At 54.2% G+C, this 19,709-nt stretch overlaps 1 protein-coding gene and 1 long non-coding RNA gene across 22 annotated transcripts in view; one reads left to right on the forward strand and one right to left on the reverse strand.

The window, feature by feature from the left end:
• Nucleotides 1-19,709, forward strand: part of BIN1 (bridging integrator 1) — a 152,716-nt gene that overhangs the window by 87,456 nt on the left and 45,551 nt on the right. For 11 of the 20 annotated variants that reach the window (XM_075933041.1, XM_075933044.1, XM_075933058.1 and 8 more), the window contains exons 3-7: nt 3,333-3,387; nt 4,546-4,640; nt 6,369-6,464; nt 13,007-13,114; nt 15,425-15,517. In XM_075933041.1, coding sequence (XP_075789156.1) covers nt 3,333-3,387; nt 4,546-4,640; nt 6,369-6,464; nt 13,007-13,114; nt 15,425-15,517 — 447 coding nt within the window. The remainder of the gene's footprint in view (nt 1-3,332; nt 3,388-4,545; nt 4,641-6,368; nt 6,465-13,006; nt 13,115-15,424; nt 15,518-19,709) is intronic. The other 9 variants (XM_075933042.1, XM_075933046.1, XM_075933049.1 and 6 more) reach the window with 1 other exon arrangement.
• Nucleotides 12,216-18,167, reverse strand: LOC142830136 (uncharacterized). Of its 2 annotated transcripts, none has more exons than XR_012905105.1 (4): nt 18,060-18,167; nt 17,623-17,739; nt 17,040-17,081; nt 12,216-12,354 (listed from the first exon to the last, which is right to left on the reverse strand). It is a non-coding gene; the product is annotated as an uncharacterized LOC142830136 (long non-coding RNA). The 2 variants fall into 2 exon arrangements; XR_012905106.1 differs by lacking the exon at nt 12,216-12,354 and adding an exon at nt 14,294-14,641.

Below are 19,709 nucleotides of genomic sequence, written 5' to 3' on the forward strand. Positions count from 1 at the left end.
GAATCAGCAGGGAGTCAGTGGCAACAGGGGGATGGTTTTGGGGAATCAGGGAGGCGACGGGGGCCAGGGACACTGCAGAGAGAGGGGTCTGGCACGCACCACCAGAGTTCAGGCCTGGAGCCTGAAATTGATGACTGAGCCTGCCACCTGCTGCTCCAGCGCTGAAACCCGACGTCGGAGCCGCAAGGCGGGGAACAGACTGGCTGCCTGCTCCTCCGGTGTTTGTGGGTGGAGGGTAGGGGTGTCGGGCAGAAGCAGCAGCCCCAGACACTGTCCTGGAGGCTGCCAGAGCCCCTGGCAGTGCACGTACATGGTCAGGGTGGTAGCATTTGACAAACCCTGCCCTAGAGGTTATTTTTGTGGGACTGCCTTTAATGGCCCATCTCCCTTGCCCCCCTGCTGACATCCCCGTGGCATGGCCAGGCTGTCCCTCGATCGGCACCCTCCAGAGGCGTGATTGCTGCACATCAGATCAAAGCTGGCTTGATTGAGAATTTGCAGGGGCCTGGACTGCCCCCCCACCTCTGGCCTTGGACTCTGGGACATACTTGAGTGGCTTGTCTGAGCTGCGGTCCATGCCTTGCTGCTCTAGTGAGCTAGCTAGATCAAAGCAAGTCCAGGGCAGTGTGCATGTGCTGTATTCGCACCTCCCAGCATCTAGACACCCACAACTGGCTTGTGCCTGGTACCCCAGGCTTCTGCAACTTGAGCGAGGCAGCTGTTTCATTGCTGCATAGACTGCTGGGCTTGGATGTCCACCCCTGTTCTACTCTTGCAGCCCACGCGATCACTGTTCATTCCTCTGCTCCCGCCAAGCCATCTGAACTTTGCACTGAGACACGGAACGTTGTCATGTTAGCAGCTGGATGAGAAGAAGCAGTTCTGGAATCCACTCAGCTCGCGCACCAGCACTTGGAACGCAAGGCGCGAGCTCTGTTTTCCAGCAGGCAAGCTGGGGGCGAGAGGCAGGCCTCCAAAGAGCGGAGGGTGATAGGAAACATCTGCTTCCACAGTGGTGTGAAGCCTGAAGCCGCCTGAGACACCAGCAAGCTCCCTCCTCAGCCTGTCCACGTGCATTTGACGGGGGCCCCGTGTAGACATTCCAGCCGGGAAGGAAGCCGGGAAATGAAATGAAATGTAACCGAACGTGGGGGCGGAACGGCCACCCTCTAGCATCCTGTGTGTGGCGTTTCACAGCTGCTTTCTGGGCTAGCGAAGCACCAAAGGAAGTGTTCAGTCTAGGGAAATCAAATCTGTATTTTTCCCCCTCACAGGACGTCTGTCTCCTTCAGACTCTCCTTCAACCTTTGGGTCCCCTAGAAGTAGAGGTATAAAATCCTGGTTAACTGGTTAAAATGTTTAACTGGTTAACTTCATCAACAGGGGCGTGGCTAAAGTGCCCCCAATAACAGGACCCTCCGGGCTGGAGTAGCCCTCCGCGCATGTCGGGGGGGATGTTACAGCCCCCGCCGGTTAACCGAAACGGGTAAGAATCCCCCGGTAAGGGTGATGCTAGCCAGTTAATTGTTCGCATCCCTACCTAGAAGATTCCCTTGATTTCTGAGGCCATCTACGCCAACACTCCCTCCACTGCAAAGCACCGGAGGATGGAAACAGAAATCCAAGTGCAAACAGAAGGCCGCCCCCACGCCGCTGCTCTCTTGCACCCGCCTCTCCCCTGCCTTCCCTGTTTTGTGGTTTGCATCAGCACAGCGTGGGCGCCGAAGGCTCCTTTTCTGACTTGCTGTAGTGTGTGTGTGATGCCTCCTTTTACACACCTGGAAGTGACGACAGCTCGCAAGGCCGTGGTGAGTCGGGCCCAGTATATTTTAAACCGGGGTGGGGAACGTTTTTTGAGTCGGGGCCCTAACTCACAGAAAAATCATTTGGGGCCTGAACATGAGAGAAAAAAGCAAAAAAACCCCCCCCCAACAACCCAAAACCTCTCTCTGATGTGGCCCCCAGCTGAGAAGCAGAAAGACACTCCCCACATTTCCCTCCTACGCCAGACCCCAGGGGCACAGGCTAGTAAACTGTATGTGCTCCAGCCCCATGGTGGGGCAGCATGGGGGCTGGAACACCAGCACAGGCTCCCCAATGCTGGGGGGGGCATTGAGGGCCTGAGGTTCCCCACCCCTGTTTTAAACATTCAGTAAAAAGCAACGTTTGCATCATTCAGTACTGAGCGCTTCCAGAGTGGTCAGAGGGTGTGTGTGTGTGTGTGTGTGTGTGTGTGTGTGTGTGTGTGTGTGTGTGTGTGTGTGTGTAGTCAGTGTCAGTGTGTGTGTGCGTGGTCAGTGGGGGAGGGCATGTGTGTGGTGGTGGTGTGTGGGTGTGTGTGCGTGGTCAGTGGGGGAGGGCGTGTGTGTGTGGTCAGAGGGGGAGTGTGTGTGTGTGTGTGTGGTCGAGGGGGTGTGTGTGTGTGTGTGTGTGTGTGTGTTCGTTCAGTGGGGGTGTGTGTGTGTGTATGTGGTCAGTGGGGGAGGGAGTTGGGGTGTGTGATTTGTGTGAGAGAGAGATGACAATATTTTGACCTCATTTCTTGTACTGTGTCCATCACCATGGTGTCTGGCCAGCTCTGAAGTCCCCAAAGCAAACCAGTGACTGCATTTCTTAACCATTAGCTTCCAAACGAATGAAATCCACCGTCACTGCTGTACGGCCGGTTTAAAACCTTGGATTGGCGTTTTCACCTTTCATGCTGTTTGTTGGTTCCTTGCAGTGTCACACAGCTGGAACAGCGAATGGGGCGCTTTCGGTGTCCCCTTGCTAACCTCTACGCCGGCACAGCGCTGGTGTGATTTGTGTTTCCAACCTTCCGGGGGAATGGTACAACTGAAACGGTTCACAGTCGTGTAAAAAATAACACAAGAATACATTTCTGCTTGGGTTAGATCTTCTAACCTCCCCCAAAACCTGCACGTTGGGCTCCTTGCTGCAGTCTAGAGCCTATGTTTGTCTGTCTACACTGTCTACTAACCCGGAGTTCTCACTCCGGTTCCAGCCCAAGTCCCCTTTCCAGCTGCAAACAAAGGCAGGCGGCAAGCACTCAGAGGATGGGGTCAGAGACAGTCCCGGGGTGACGATGCCCCGAGGCCTGTAACTTTGCAGTGGGGCTCATTGGCCTAAGCAGCCTCCTCCGTCTTGATTTTTTGGTTCACTTTGCGCCGTCCCACGTAACCTGTTTCTTAGCCTGTGCCGGCTTCTCAGCCGTCGGGTGGTATAGGCAGTTCAGGTATGTGTTGTTTTTTTCCTTTCATAGCCCCGTCTTGCATGACTCCATCTCCCTCGGTACCAACCAATAACCCGCTGGCTTTTCCTTCTCTTCGCAGACAGAAGGCAGCAAGCTGCAGAAGGATCTCCGAACTTACCTGACTTCTGTAAAAGGTAACACCTGTGCCTCTGGAGGCCTGTCGCTTTTCCAGCTGTAGGCACCGCAAATTGGGTTTTCTTGGCCACAGCTTTTCCTGCCCGTTTCTATTCCCAGGAATGGGTTTCCTGGAGCGACTGGCCCGGTGAGGGAGGGCCGGTTTTGCACTCTCTTGCTCCCCAGGCTGGCTCCTGTAATCAATAAGGTGTTTTGACTACTGGCTCCTGCATTAGGAAGGCAGGATAAAGGACCCGCTGAAGGTAGGTGCTGGAGTGACTTAGGAGATAGAGCAGTGTTTCCCAAAGCCCAGTACTGGTCCTTAGAAAAAAAATACCAGTCCTTAGAAAAAAAATACCAGTCCTTAGAAAAATTATCACGCATGAGCCTATTAATTTGTGTGACGGGGTCGCAGCATCCGCACTGCCGAGCGCAGCCCTCTTGGGAGAGAACCCACTGCCATGGCGTCTCTGACGGGCATGCTCCCTGGCAGTGGGACAAGATCCAGCGGGTGCTAGGACCCAGGGAGAAGGCCGGGTGCCGTGTGCACCGACGCAGAACGCCCCGTGCTGGACGCAGCCGGGGGAGCCGGCGCTGGCCAATAAAGTGGCCGGGATTGGGGCCAGGAGGGAGGGGCACCGTGCGCCAGGCTGATAAAGCGGCCGGGATTGGGGCGGAACAACCCGCTGGACAGGTAGGACCAGCGACACAATTTATTTGCATCTTCATCATTTGCTTAATGAACATGCAAATAAATGTTACTGGTCCTCCAAAAGCTTGTGAATGGGTTTATTGGTCCCCAGTCTCAAAAAGATTAAGAACCACTGGGTTAGAGGATTTGCCTGTGGAGCACAGGGTGGTGGGTTCAAGTCCCACCTCCCTCCGGCTGGCTGGTGCTGGCTCCCATATTGGTGGGGCAGCTTGGCTTGGGGAGGCTGTCTTCTCCTCCCTGCAGCCAGCCAGCCGCGTGGTTTTGGTGAGGGTTGGTAGGCGGCCCCTCCCGCTTCCTGCTAGGTGAGGCGAAACCATGAACGTCGTGCGGCTTGGGTGACTGGTTGTGGGAGCCCCTCTCTTCCCTTTGTGTGGTGCCCATGTTGAGTTCCTGCGAGCCCCAGGGAGGGGCGCCTTGGCGGAGCGCCGCCCCGCGGTTTTTGAGCCTGTCCTCTCGTCTCTCCTAGCGATGCACGAGGCCTCCAAGAAGCTGACGGAATGCTTGCAGGAAGTGTATGAGCCGGAGTGGCCGGGGAGAGACGACACCAACAAAATAGCTGAGGTGAGACGCCACGCCAGGGAGGTCGGCCCCGGGAGAGCGGATTAGTGGGACAGGTGCACTTACCTCCTGCGCTCTGCTCTCTAATGCTAGACTTATCTCCAGCCACACACGGCTGCTTGCAGGGTCACCGGCTGTCCTGAGATACATCCTGCAAAGGGCAAATAGCGTAGAGCAGCCGTCTTTTCCACCCCGTTCCCTCTCCCCCCGCCGTGCACTGTGGAACTGCGCAGATGGTGCTGGGGGGGGACCAGGTGTTAAGCCGGCTCCCCTCAGCACCAGCTCCTGCTTCTGCACTCCCCCCCTTGCTGCCTCTGATACAGAGGCAGCAAGTGGGAGATGGGGGGAAACGAGTAGTCGACTTGATGACACAATAAGCCTAGGCTCATTGGGTAGTCGAGTACTTGACTAGTTGCTTCGATCCCTATGGGGCTGCGGATCGAAGCCGAACAAGAGCCAACCGCTTACGAGCTGAAGGAGTACGGGAAGGGTTCCTTACGGGGTTCACTCATTTGACAGTGTCCCTTTTTGAAAGGAACGCGTAATGGTGCTGCTTGGAGGAGGGAGAAGAGCCTGGGGGGCGGGGGGATCGGAAAGGGAATGGTGACCCGAAGAGGGGGTGGAGCCAAAGCAGAGAGGAATGGCTCTGTTGTGTGTGAAGAGGTTCTGCGTGGAGATGGAGAGGTTTTCTTGGGTCTGTTTCTCTCCCCCAAATCCACGGGTTAATTATAACTTCATCAGGCGCTCCTGGCAGGGCCTTCTCTGCACTGTAGGCTTTTTTTCTGGGGCGTCCAGAGGGAGTTCGGGGCGCTCACAGTGACTTGGGGTCAAGCGGCAGGAGCCCTGAGGTGGCGTGTCCCTCAGCAGTAGTGACACGGTGGTGGGTGTGGGCGGGTTGATTGGGGGATGCCGATCTTGAGTGGCATTTAGAAGCCCCTAGGTAAGGAAAAGCGCACTCTGCAAGGTAATGAAGAAGCGGAACGGTGGGGAATGGGGTTGCTATAGGAATGCTCTTCCTTAGGCCCCCTCGGCTCTCCCAGGTGAGGTGACCTGCTGCTTTGGCCTGGGGAGTAAACCAGCCTGCGCCTCAGATTTACTCCAGGTGCATGGGGCGCGGTGTCCGCATGTAGGGAACGATCCATTGAAGTCGGTGGGAGTTTTTTTTTTTTCCATTGACTTCAACGGGAGCATGATGAAGCCGGAGTCTCCCATGTCCCCTCCCCACCGGCTGGGGTAGACTCACTGCCTTGCCTTTGGCAGGGAGCTGCTGCTGTCACGGAGGGAAAAGTGCCCCTTCCCCAGCTGGGCAGCTCCGTGCGCGGTGCCCTGAGCCCCTGGCGGGGTTCATTAAGCAGCTACGGAGCCGTGCGGCCGCGCAGCTTCGAGGGAGCCTTGGCCAGAAGGACAGTCTGGCAGTTGGACTAGGAGAATCCGGACTAGCGGGTTCTATTCCCACATCGACCGTGTGATCTGGGGTATGCAGTGCTGAGGTAGCGATTTCAGTCCCAGGTATTGGAGAGACACGGTGCGGGAAGACCAACTGCTGTTCCCAAGAGAGAGAGAGAAACTTTCATGCTTACGCAGCTCTTCTAGATCCATGCTGTGCGTGCCTCAGTTTCCCCAAAAGAGTCACAATGACTCTCTCTGGGAGGCTCTCTCCAGATTGCCATGTGCTTGGAGATCACAGTCAATAGAAATGTCAACTTGCTCGTGGTCCTTTTTGTCTTTCAGAACAATGACCTGCTCTGGGTGGATTTCCATCAGAAGCTCGTTGATCAGGCGCTTCTAACCATGGACACTTACCTTGGCCAATTCCCGGATATCAAAGTAGGTTGCTTCCCGCGCTCCCGTCGTGTTGTGCTAACGAGTGTCCGGGACGTTGCGAGCTCAAGTCCGGGGTTTTGCACAAATGCATCTCTTGGGATCCCACCTCCTTTAGCTCGGGGGGCAGTGAAGTGAATGGGGCAGGGAGCACCCACCTGCCCCCTGTTGGCCAAATACCAGTCCTCCTCTACTCGCTTGGCTAGTGGGTGGCTGCCCTGGCAGCAAGGCTGGGGACGTGTGGGATGTGTATGCTGCTAGGCTGTAGGATCAGCTACCAGATTGTTCTGTGAGGGTACGTCTAGACTACGTTGTAGTTTCGAAAGAGGATATGCAAATCCCCGTGGGAATTTGCATATTGTCTTCCGATCTCTCTTTCGAAAGTGAGTCTTTCGAAAGTGAAAGTAGTCTGGACGTGGCTTTTTTGGAACCCCCCCTTTTTGAAATCGTCCTGCATAAACCTCATTTTTTTGAGGAAGAGCGATTTTTTCGGAAAAGGGGGCGGGGGGCGGTTCCGAAAAAAATGCGTCCAATCTACTTTTGCGGAATTGGCATATCCTCTTTCGAAAATACAGCGTAGTGTAGACGTACCCTGCGTGGAGTTCAGACAAACACATAGGCCATCAACTCCAGATACTTGCCCTACTTTTACAACCGGCTTTTACAACATAAAAGCACTAACGAAGGCAGTACCCACTAACACGTCATGCAGACAATGGCCTGTTTATACTGCTCTCTCTGCTATACACGAAAATGTGAGTACGATATGTGTATTCCTACCTGATTTCTTTTCGGATGATTCGATACAATAAGAAAGCCAGCAGCTTTTCAGGGCTAGTGACGCTTCGGGAGGCGCACTGTGAAGGTGCTTAGGACAGATCAGACTCCTGACAGGGGTTCAGCTGTCGGGAACGGTGGAGAGCCAGTGCTGTGTGTGTCGGGGCAATATTTGAATAACCCGGAGCTGCCCCGGGAATGAGTGAGATCTGCTCGCAGGTTTGCCAGGGAGCTCCTGACTTTACTCCGCAGGATAAATATTCTTCGGTTCCTCTGTTCTTTCACTTCCTATCCCTGGAGAGCGGCTCCAGGCCGTCGAACTGCGTGTTAGCCGAGCGCGGCCGCATTTTCTCACGCGCGGGCTTTCATCAGCCCCTCGCGAGCAGAGCATGTTTCTCGCGGAAGCCTCTGTCGTCACTGGCATAGGGTGCAGTGTCTGTCAGCCTTGTAAGGGGAATAGAATCACCCAGACAAAGCTTCGTTCACGCTGCCCTGCTACCACGGAGCCGGGGCTGTGGAAAGGAACGGCCGTGTTGGGCATGCCTGCATTGGCCCCGAATGCACTGGAGGGAAGCAGATGACGCGACATAACGGAGGAAGAGATGTGCCTGCAGGGCGGAGGGGCTTTGATGCACGGGAAGGTTTACAGGGGGGCACTGGTCCCCTCAGCGCCACCTTATCTCTGGCTCTGTCGTGTCTGAGGTGACTGGTGAGGGAGGGGCCACCAGCCACGTGACTCCTCCCCACCAGGGGAAGGGCTGGGACCACCCCCCTCCACTCCAGGCCCCGCCTCTCCCCGCCCTTGCTCCGCCCTGCCGTTGCCAGAGAGCGTGAGGAGGACTGGACCTCTGCTGCAGGCCCCTGCCGGCATCTGGCTGGCCCCTCCATCCGTAGCGTTGGGGACATGTGCCCCCCCCCCCCACACACACATTACAGCCGAGTGGCACTGGCGGAGCATCTGCCGGTGGGGGAGAGCGTGCCGCACGGGAAGCGGCTCCTGGCACGTGCTACCTGTCTCCAGCTCGGCTCTCCGGATTTAGTGCACCCCTCAGCCGTGGAGTGTCGGGCCTGCGTGGGGGCGAGCCAGGCTTGGCTTTGTGCAACGCAGGGCGACACGTAGGGCGCACGGGGCTCCGGGTGCACTTGGGGTGTCAGCGGGGAGGCGCCGTGGGCGCGATTCTCTCGCCAAGCCAGGGTTACGGCGGTAGTGGTCCCTGGACGGCGAAGTTTGTTCTGAGTCTCTCCACTGCAGCGAGAGCCGCCTCAGGTGCACACTGAGCTGCCGGAGCCAACCTGCCCCGCTGAAACGTGCCCCCGGATTTTCCCACACCAAGCAAGAACATTTCCCTCCTCCCCCTCCGAATGCCACCACGGCTGATCCCACCCTGCACCCGAGTGGCCTTCCCCCGCTCCCTCCCTTTCAATCCGGAGCTCCCTGTCTCGACTGTAAGCACGTTCGGGAGCGTTCCGTTCCTTCGCTGACTTGACGTGAGGCAGAGCGTCCCGGGGAAGGCGGTAATACTGCAGGGGGAGGGGTGGTGAAAAACCAACTCGTGTTCTTGCTTTTTGACTGTTTATTTTTTTAGGAATGATTTTTTTGGGGGGGTCTTTTTGGCTCATTTTTTAAACCGGAACGGGGCGATCCCTGTGTGGCAGAATCCCTTTAATAGACTGAGTCTTCTTTTTTTTTTTTTTAAGCCCATCTGTGCCCTGGCTTTGCCTTCCCTTGGATGTGCCGAGTCGTAGGGAAGGAGCGGGTGTAGCTGGGCTATGTGTTTCCGAGGACAAGGCTTGTGTGGCTGGCAGATCTCTGCGAATTGGGTTAAAATCTGGCTGCACGGAGCCAGCTGCTCAGGAGGGGAGGGGTTTCTGCTGGCAGTCCTGGGGTCTCCTCTGCATTCCCTCTACCCCAGCCCCATGCCTTCCCCCAGCAGCGGTTCATTTGGAGGCAGCTGCACAGGAAATGGCTTTTCCATGTGGCTGTGCTTGTAAGATGTCATGTCCTCACATAGGCTGTGCCAGCCCGGCTCCTTCCCTGGGGAAGCAGCCCCCGTTCCGCCCTCCCTTCCTGAACCGCTTATACCTTTGCCGCAGCCTGTTGTTCCTGGAGGATGGGCTTCCGGTTCCAGGTTCGGCGTGCAAGCTGTGCACGTGTGCAAACGCATGGGGTCTCTGCTTCCTGGGGCTCTTTTCCCCCCCCCCCCCGTACACCCACCGTCACTGTCCATCGGAGTCTCACAGGGGAAAACTTGGTGTCCTCGTCCCAGCTTTGCCCGCCAGACCCGGCGGTCCCCTGGAGACGCCCCGCCCCCGCTCTCCCGTGCTCCGTCGTGGAAGGGCTAGTGGCGCCGGTGTGTTCACGCGGTTCTTGTTACGCTTCAGCATTTTAGGGGGCTGGGGAAGGCCGGCTTGCGGCTCTCAGGGCTGCTGTTCCGGCTGTCTGCCGACTCTCTCCGTGGGCGTCTTTCAGCAGGCGGCTAACGTGGTGACTGAGGAGTGTGTCTACGCTACACACTAAGCCCATATGTGTAGGCTGACCAACAGCCTCTGCGGGGACGTCCGCATTGCCCTCCTTGGGGCGGCGGGATGCGTCCGCAGTTGGAATTCTTCCCGCGACCTCAAAGGGCTACTGGGGGGCAGTGAGAGCCCCTTTGGCCCATGGGCTTTTGGCACCAGCTTGGCTTTTTCAGCTTCTGCTCCCTGGTCCCTGCCAGCCGTGAGGAAAGGGAGATGAGGGGCGGGGGAGAAAGGGACAGCCCTGATTCCCAGCTCGGAGTGGGGATCTGTCACCCTGCTTTCCAGAAAAAGTGATGGGCTCCAGCTGCCTGGCTTTCTTGTCCATTTTCTGCCATGGAATGGACAAGACACAACAGCTGTTGTAAGCTTACTAGCGGTGTAGTACAGAGCAGGCCTAAAACTTTTCCATGTCTAGCGTCTCTGGAACATGGTGACGGTTTTAGGCTGGGTTTCCAAAAGGAACTACAGGAGTCAGGCATCCAAATTGCACTGAATTTGGGCACCAAACTTTCCGTTCAAAATCTCAGGGCACAGATATCTCAGTGTTACTGAGGGTGTGTGTGTGTGTGTGGTTTTTTTTCTTCTTTCTCAGTCCCCCAGTAGGCTGCCATCCCTCCAGGATTGTCCTGGAGTCTCCTGGAATTAAAGATTAGCCTTCCATAGCATCTTACATTGGATGAAACCTCCCGGAATACATCCAACCAAAACTGGCAACCCTACACCCAAATGATACTTAAAATTAAACAACCCTCTGCTTGGTTTAGAGACTTCTATAATCAAAGCATTGTCCACCTCTGGGCTCAGCTAGAGATCCAATTCCTATTGGGGCTTAAATTAAAATATATATTTATTTTATTGAGCTGGTCATTTCTTTTACAATGCAACTTCTTTTATCAGAAAAAAACGTGTGTGTGTGTGTGTGTGTGTGTGTGTGTGTGTGTGTGTGTGTGTGTGTGTGTGTGTGTGAAAGTCCTTTACAGACGGGATGCATTTTCCACAAGGACGAAGCAGTGGCTTGAATCAAATTTGGTTTGCATGACTGATCAAAAACCATTGCCAGAGATGTTGCAAATGCTACGTCATTGAGACTGCAGAGCAAAGCTTTATATAAGAACATACGGATCTGTGCCATATTTTTGCTGCTTAGACTCTAGAAAGACAGACTGAGGGTGTGTCTACAGTGCACCCTTAAGTCAAAATAAAATATACAATTTGCGCCAATAGCACACTATTTTGAAAGATCTCTTATCCCTCGTGCAACAAGGTTTACAGGGATGCCGAAATAGTGGGTCCGCTATATTTTGCAATAGCGGACGCGTTCAAAAGACGCAGGGTAGCTATTTCGGGATACCTCTGGTATCCCGAAATAGTCTTGCAGTATAGACTTACCCTGAGAGATTTTTCTGTTTTTAAAGAAAAAGTGTTTTTATGTTAGAAATACCCCTGCTTCTCCTGTGATTCTGGAACTGTTGTGATTATGGCATTGTAGGTACTGAGATAGGAACTGATTAAGATGGAAGAGAGTTTTAGTCACATTGTTGAAAGGATCAGAGGGGTCGCTGTGCTAGTCTGTATTGGCAAAAATAACGAGGAGTCCTATGGCACCTTGAAGACTGTCTGATTCAGGTGGGCATAAGCTTTCATGGGCAGATGCAAAAGCTTGGTTTCTCTTAATAGCCATTTAACTCAAATGCCGGGAAAACAGTTGGGAGTAAAGACTTCTTGGTTAAAGAACAACCAGGCCTTTTAGTTAAGGGCTGTGAATGCTCCCGTTCAGTTCTCTGGCCTTTTAAAGAGACCAGGAAAGCTGATATTCCTGTTTTTAAAAACAAGGTTAAGTAATAGTAGTAGAGTAGTAGTAGATTAAAAAATAAAAACCTTTTAGGCCTTCTGACACCATCATTTAGAAACAAAAAAGGGCACAAAAGCCGTTTCCTCTTCCTGTGCAGCACACTATCTGGGCGTTTTTTGTATAAAATATTGTGTAACTCTCAGAATGTTTGAGTGTGTGTTTGTAGTGTTTCTAGAATACACAAGGAGAGCAAAGTTTTCTGAAGGATGTAATAAGCCAAAAGGGGCATGAACCCATGGGCAGTGGGTGAAAGCCCATCTGCAGAAGGCTACCCCAGCCCCGCCCCTTCTGCCTAAAACCCCGCCCACCGCAGCCGGATCCTTCCTGGTCATGTGCAGAGCTGGGGCTGCCATGCTATGGCCCTGCCCGGTGGCTGGGAGGAGCTGGGCTTCCACTCTGCAGCCCTAGTCTTTCCTAGGGTTGGGCATGGACGTCTTAGGCAGTTGGGCGTGGACGTAGTTTTGGGAAGGCTATGCCTTCCCCTGCTTACGTTACCAGCCGCCCATGCATGAACCAACATTGTGGTTCTGGACATCCTGGTAATGTTGGGTAGTTTTGAGTCAAACAAAACTAGAGCTGTCTCTTCTGAGTTTCTCTCTGTCTGTCTCTCTCTCAAATTATTTCAGTATTGACTCAAAGATCAGGAAGCCTCCAGATGCCTCTTAGAATCTCTTTTTGCCCGTCGGAACTGGCAGCTGTTCAAATCATGGGGAGCCCTTCCAATCCTCCAGAGACCGTCTGGATCAGGACCTTGTGGGAGAGCAGAATTAAGGGGCTGAGCATTCGAAATATGTAGGGTTTTTTAATGTGGCGGAATTAATGTAGAAACCCAGAGACTCCATCCTGAGATGCACTGACTCTTCCCCCCCACCCCCAAAAAAAGCAAGCAGGGGAGGGGAGAGAAATGAAGAACTCCTGCTGGGCTGGCAGGAAGGGGCCGGCGTGGCAGGTGCGGGAAGTCGCGTGTTCACAAGCAGTGTTGCACGCTCAGGAGATGTGCAATCTTGGCTTGGCTCTGTCCGGGCGGCGGGGCTCTGTGCTAATAGGGCCAATGACAGGATTGAGCCTGGGATAGAGACTTCGCTTCATGTCAGGAGCTGTTGGCGTTTCACAGGTAACGTAGAGGGGCGAGAAGGGTGCAGAGACGTTTCCCTGATGCCTTGGGAAGACGCTGTCGGTGGCAGAGACCTTCTGAAGGGGGGTGACCTATGATGGGGTCTGAACCCCAGAAGCTACATGCCGTTCCAGCGAGTCCAAACCCAGACATTTGGGAAGGCCAATTCTTTACTTACTTAATGGGGCGTTGTCGCCGGCGAGGCCGGGGGGTTTTAATTGTGTTTAGCTGACAAGGGCTTACACTTCACGGCTCTGGCTGTTCATAGCTGGTCTCTCTCTCTCTCAGTCTCGCATCGCCAAGCGAGGGAGGAAGCTGGTGGATTACGACAGCGCCAGGCACCATTTTGAATCCTTACAAACCGCAAAGAAGAAAGACGAAACCAAAATCGCCAAGGTAAAGAGCCGGGCCTTCATTTCTTATCGTTTTTAAGAACGGCTCCCTTCGGAAGTTGGATCCTGATGACGCATTGCTCCTGCGGGCTTTCTGCGTGGAGAACTGGTGTGCCATGAGGCGGGTGGAGAGCCCTTCATTTAAATAAACTTGAGGAGAAGGCTCTGAAGGTGTTAAGGCGGTGACACTGACTTTCTGGGCAGTATACCGGGCACTGAGGTCAGGGCTATGTGTGTAAGATTTGGTGAGCACAGAACCCTGCATGAGAAAGGAAGACTGGCCTTCCGGTGCCAGCTCGGAACTGGGAGGCAGGAAAGCCTGGGTTCTATTTCTCACTCTGATCAAGGAGCGTGCCTCAGTTTCCCCACCTGCAAAATGGGGATGGGAATACGTGGCTGGCTGCTGCTGAGGAGGTCTGCAGAGGGCGCTGAGACTACATGGCACTTGGAGCCTCTGCTCTGTTCATTCCTGCCATGTAGCTCGTCCCCTGCACAGCTTTGCTCTTTCAGCCTGGCGGGTGCTACGGCCAAATGGAGAAAACAAAACTGGCAATTCAGTGGCCACATACCCTCCCTGATCATCTGGGCCCTGTCTTTTGGTTAAGATTTAACGTGTGATGTTAACGTGTGCTGGAGAACACGCTGGAACGTCTCGTATGGGCCAGAGTAGACTTTTACCAGTGGTACGACAGTTGAATGCCAACCTGGGCACACCTCTGTGAGCCCATATTAGAGATGTGGGGGTGGAGTGGTGGGGGTGGGATCCCAGTTCCACTGATGTCAGTGGCAAAATTCTGTACTGACTTGAGTGGAGCCAAGATTTCATGCGTGTGTGTGGGTCTACACTAGGCAATTCCAAGGTGTTAGCCAGAACATGCGAATGGCACACCTTACATTCTGGTGGGTTTTTTTTTTTTTGGGGGGGGGGGGGGGGGGAGGGAGGATGAGCTAGGGATGTTGGGAGAAGAGAAGAGAGTGAAATTTCAATTCCCACCCACTCCAGAAGACTCAATTAACAAGCCACAAAAGCTTTTTATCTCAAAATACTCCAGTGTTCCTGGAAAACGTTACTGCTCCATGGCCCTTCATGTCTGGTGCCAAATAGCTAATCTGCCTTCTCAGTGGTCCTTTTGCACTTGGTGGCTGGTTGGCAGCACTTCAAAGATTAAAATACTCCTCTCTTTCTCCCTGCTGGCACTCTGGATCACCTGGCAAAACTAGGTGGGGGAACTGGAAGGTGGATCTAGGAACCAGAATCATTGTATCAGATACGGAAACAAACCCAGTGTCCCTCATTTGACACCCAAGCCTGGTCAGCGGGTCACAGCAGAACTGGGAAGGGGATTGTCCATGGTGGAGGTGGAGGAATCTTTTGTTTAGGGGCGTCGTTCACTGGCAGGTCTAAAACCTTCTGCGGTGATTCACGGATGAACATAGGGCCCCCGTCTGGTACTTTCGAGTCCGGGTAGCTAGACTCCTCCATCTGTGCTTCGCACCCTGGTCTCATCCAAACTGCTCATGTGCGGATGCTCTGCAACAGATGTCGGGTGGTCGACACATTAATAGATAAGGTCATTGAGCAACGTGGCCCAAGCCCAGGGTTCAATTCCTGGTGCTGCCTCTGGGATATTTAAATCAAGCAATTAGAAGTCAAGGGGAGCTTTTTCAGTCCCCGCCGTGGGCTTGGCTTGGCCCTCTCTGCCTCAGTTATCCTGCCTGTATAATAGTCATAACGCGACTTCCCTCCCTTTGTGAAGTGCTTTGAGATCTCTGGAAAAGCATGGGAGAACAACACATTCTTGTTGTTTATTATAGAGCAAATACTGGGCGCTAATGATTCCAACATCATGCAACTTTTCAAACTCCTCCTTCCTTCCTCTTCTCTCCCCTCTCCTCCCCGCTTATAACACATGTACACCCCCCCCCCCCCCCCCCGAAAGCCTGCTGCTTACTGCTGACTTTACAACACTCCATTAGAATAAAGAGCCGGGCACTTTCAAATAATTGCATGGGGACAAGAGTGATGTTGAATTAATCCCTTGGAGGAAACTCAACGCCTGGCCTTTCTGTGCTAAGTCACTAACCATTCTTGCCTGTTGCTCTTTGGAGCTGGACAGCTGGTAAACATTCATTACGGCAGCCCTTGGCAAGATTCGTAGCGGCTCGTGCCCTGGGTGCGGTTTCTCTTGCCTTGGTGGTGTGGGGTTGGCTCGGCCTGTACTGCTCCGGCACTCGTGATTTGGTTTTTCTTAACAGATGTCTGTCTCTCTCCTGTGTTTTGTTTTCTCTTTCCTTTGAAAACGCTCCCCCGCAGCCTGTCTCGCTGCTCGAGAAAGCTGCGCCTCAGTGGTGCCAAGGAAAACTACAAGCTCATCTCGTTGCTCAAACTAATCTGCTCCGAAATCAGGTGACTGCTTCCCAACTTGGCTCTAACCCCTGCATGTGCTAGTCTGGGCTCTAGTTCAGTACTGTGCTGGTATTCTCCAGGCTGTGTTCACTCTAGGCCTCCCTAAAGCGCATCCGATTATTCAGGGCTCAGATTTCTTCCTGGTCTAACACCAGCGGCCTTAAGTGAAGTTACATCTGGGGTGAGTTTGATCAATTGATTCCCCCCCCCCCCCCAGTGTTTACTTTGCCCTATAAAATGAACTCTGGGGGGTGGATTTGGGGGGGGGGGGGAGAAGACCTCATGCAGTTCTCCTAGCATTTTTCCCCCAAAACGAGAAGCAGATTTGATGGTTTAAAAATAGAAACCTGGAAGCTGCCTCGTGAATTTCTGCCATTCAGTAAAGCTGGATGCGAAATACCGCAGCAAAAACCAGAAGTGGTTTATACATTTGTGCAGATTGGTTGCTAAACGTTCGCGGAGTGAGATCCAAAAACCCAAATTTGAATTGATTCTTGGCTGGAGTAAGCGCTGGGAGAATCTCTGATGGTCTCCGAGGTTCAGTCTGCTTTGGGTTAGAAGTGGACCCAAGCCGTGCCTTAGCACTAGACTTTGAACCCTGGCCAGCTGCGGGCTCCTGGGCTGCCTGGGTAGAACAGAAAGCAGGAATCCTCCGGGTCTTGTTTAGATCGGAGGGGAGGAGCTTTGTAAGCAAGATCAGGGCAGCTGTAATTTTGGACATTGGAGTCTTTGTTCATCTCCTCGCTTGGGGAGGGGAAGGAGAAATTTGCCTTCACGATAGAATCTCCCGTGGTGTCATGGGACTCCTCCGATCCAGATCTTCAGAGGTCTGTAGGCACCGAACTTCCATTTAAAACATTTCCTAAGCCCCTTTTGAGCACTCGAGGCCTTGTCTACGCTGAAACGTTTCCATGGGTTTACCCTGAAAGCGTGGCCCCGGCAGGAATGCTAGGCGAGAGCTCTCCATTGGAAACCACCTCCACAAGGCGAGTTGCTCACCGCGCTGGCAGCCCGTTTACACTGGCACTTTACGCCGGCGGTAACTTTCTGGCTCCGGAGTGTGGGAAAAACCCCTCCTGTCCCTGAGCCGTCAAGTGTCGGCGTGAACCAGGCTACAGCGCCGTCAGCTCCTCCCTTCATGGAGGTGGTTTACAAAGAGCGCTGGGCAGGAGCAGTGGGGGCAGGTAAGGCCTGGGGGAAGCAAGCACCTAGCCACGCCCCTTCTGCCCAGGCCCCGCCCCCCCTTGGGAGTCAGAGCACCAAGAGGAGGGCAGGCACTCGGGGGCAGCAACACTCTTCCCCCTAGTACGCCTACAGCAGGCAGGCTGGTAGAAAGCGCTGCCCTGGCTGTTCTGTAAACTTTTCAGTGTCAACCAAGTCTTATCCTGAGCCTCGGGCACCTACAATCGGAGCAGCCAGGAGGACTGTGCCAGGAAGGAAAACGAATCCTCTGAGTGGGGGGAGGAGAGTAAGTCATTGTCCTGACTCAGAGAAACCCAGCTATCGACTCATGCCTGCCTACCTGGTGATCTCATGTGCTCTCATTCCAGCGCTGGTCAGATTCCTGGGGAGTGAATGAATCACTGTTTACCAAGGGCAGGTCACCATTTAAAATACCTGGAAGCATCACAGACAGTTTCTGACTGTACCGATAGGATAGCGGCCAATAAAAGGCTGGCTGCCACGTAAACTGAGCATTGGCTAATGGGGGAGATGGCTGATTGCAGTTCCCCTAAAAAGGGAACCTGCAAAGGAGGCAAAAAACTGTACTTCGGTTTTGTTCGCGGTGAGGTCTGAAGAAGGCCTGAAAGGTTTCTTTCGGCTTGTTTTTCAGCTCAGAACTATCAGGGCAAAGAGACAATTTGCTGGAAGGTTCTTTGGAGGACTGCGGAACTAGGGAGGGAAATTTCTGAGCTCCTAATCAAAGAAACCCTCATTAAGCTAACAAACCCCAACTCCCTTCCCCTGCTAATTGCTCATCTTCCAGTCTCTTGTGATAATCTCCCTCTGTTTTTTGCGGGGAGTCTCCAGGCCTGGAAGACTGGGCACCCTTTGAGTTCTAATATTTAAAGACCAGTTGAAAATTAACCTTTCAAATAACTTACCTGCCAGGCCTTTAAGAGATGGAAATCAGCCGGAGTTTCTTGTGGAGCTCTGGAGTTTCCTCTCGGGGGGTGTTAGCGAGCGATGCTGTTGTATTCTGGTGGGTGTGCCACTTAGCACTAAGGAGAAACCGCTTAGAGTAGCAAATTCCTGCCGTTCCTTAGCTCCCTGGAAATGCTAACCTCTGTCTAGGCAGCAGTGTCTTCTGGGATTCAGAGCGCCAGTGTTTCTGGGTGTCCGTGCCAGCTACCAGCTAGCTGAGCAGGGCATCCCTCTGCTTCCCCAGAGAGAGGGTGGCTTATGGGTTAGGATCTAATGTGGGACTTAGGAGACCTGGGTTTAGTTCCCTGCTCTGACACTGCTTCCTGTGTTGCCTTGGGCAAGTCACTTAGGCTCTACATCAGTATGGGAGTTCAATGGAAGTGAAGTGGCTAAATACCTTTGAACATCGGCCCTTGGACTTGCTACCCTTGCACCTTTTACCCTTGGATCCAGGCCTATGCAGCTGATGACTCCCTGTTGTGTTCACTCCCTCGGGGGCACCTGGCGCTGGCCACTGTCAGAAGACAGGATGCTGGGCGAGATGGACCTTTGGTCTGACCCGGCCATATGTCACAATGCAGCCCGTCTGCCTCCACACTGAGCTGCCTCCATGCTGCCGAAAGACAGGGGTGGGACCGCTTGGTCTCACCCCTAGCGGGGTCCTTGGAGCCAGGTTACTGACCCGAGTCAGACTGAGCTGTGTGTGGACAGAAGCTGGATTTGGGCTCAAACCTGGCCCATTGTGTGCAGTGTAGACTTCCCCTCCCTTCCCCACCCATATTGTGGGGATCACGGCTCGGCCCGCCTCCCATAAACGCCCACCGAAGGTCAGCTGCTCCACTGCTGCAGTGACAGGCTGCTGACGCCCTCCTTCTCCTGCTGGCCTCCCCGATCCCTGCCCTGGATTTAGGCACTGGAGGATCTGGGTTTCCCTCCTGTTGGGAGTGTGGAATAAACGGACGGCTGCAGGAGCCGAGGACATCTGGGCAGGACGTGCTGAGAATCAGGCGGCTGCGGTGCACGGCTTAAACACATCCCAGGCAGCGCTGGATTTGTGCTGTTGGCTCGGCCAGAGCATGAGAGAAATGAATGGAGCTCCATCGCGGGGCACAACAAGGGGATTTTAAACCCTGAGCAATAGCTGGGCTGGGTGGATTCCTCTTCCCTGTCTAGAGTGAACACCGCCTGTGCGCTTGTAGTGGCTGGGCTTTGGGCTGTCCCAGTCCTCACAGCTCCGCACAGAGTTGCTGTCTGGGGTCTTCGGCCTCAGGCCGGCGGTTTTCAAACGACGGGTCGTGACCCAGGACGGGGGGGTGGGATGTCGGGCGCTGGGTCTCGTGGCTGCAGGGGGATCAGGTGAGCAGTGGGGGGCTAAGGCAGCTCCCTGCCTGGCCTGGCACCCCAGACTGCGCTGCGCCCCAGAAGCGGCCGGCAACAAGCCCGGCTCCTAGATGTGTGTGTGGGGGGGGGAGCGCACAGGGCTCCATGCACAGCCCCTACCCAGAGCTTTAGCTCCCCACTCCCATTGGCTGGGAACCTTCTGCGGCTGCTTCTGGGGTGCAGCCTAGTCTGCAGGGCCAGGAAAGGCAGGAAGCTGCCTACCCCCCCCCCCCCCACACACACTGCTGACCAGGAGCCGCTCCAGGTAAGCCCCTCCTGCCCCCAAAGCTGGAACCCTTCCTACACCCCAAATCTCTCATCCTCAGCCCCACCCCGGAGCCCACACTCGGGTCACATGATGTTGGGTTGCGGCATCAACAATTTTCTTCAGCTGGGTCATGAGAACAGAAGTTTGAAAACCGCTGGACTAGTGAATGATACGCGGGAGGGAAGGGCCGTGGGGTTCCCTTCACTGGGCCGCGGGCCTGCTGAAAACCAAACGGCAGCGAATGGGCTCTTCTGCTCTTTAACACCAGATGTGGGAATGAAACAGGGGGACGTGTCAAAGTTGGCTTCACTTCTGGTCCTTTTTGAAGTGAGGAGATTGGAACATTCATGCCCTGATAGAAAAGGGCCTGGGGAGGACAGCGGATGAGAAGCTGCATAT

The sequence above is a fragment of the Pelodiscus sinensis genome, chromosome 7, assembly GCF_049634645.1.
Source record: "Pelodiscus sinensis isolate JC-2024 chromosome 7, ASM4963464v1, whole genome shotgun sequence".
NCBI classification, from domain to species: domain Eukaryota; kingdom Metazoa; phylum Chordata; order Testudines; family Trionychidae; genus Pelodiscus; species Pelodiscus sinensis.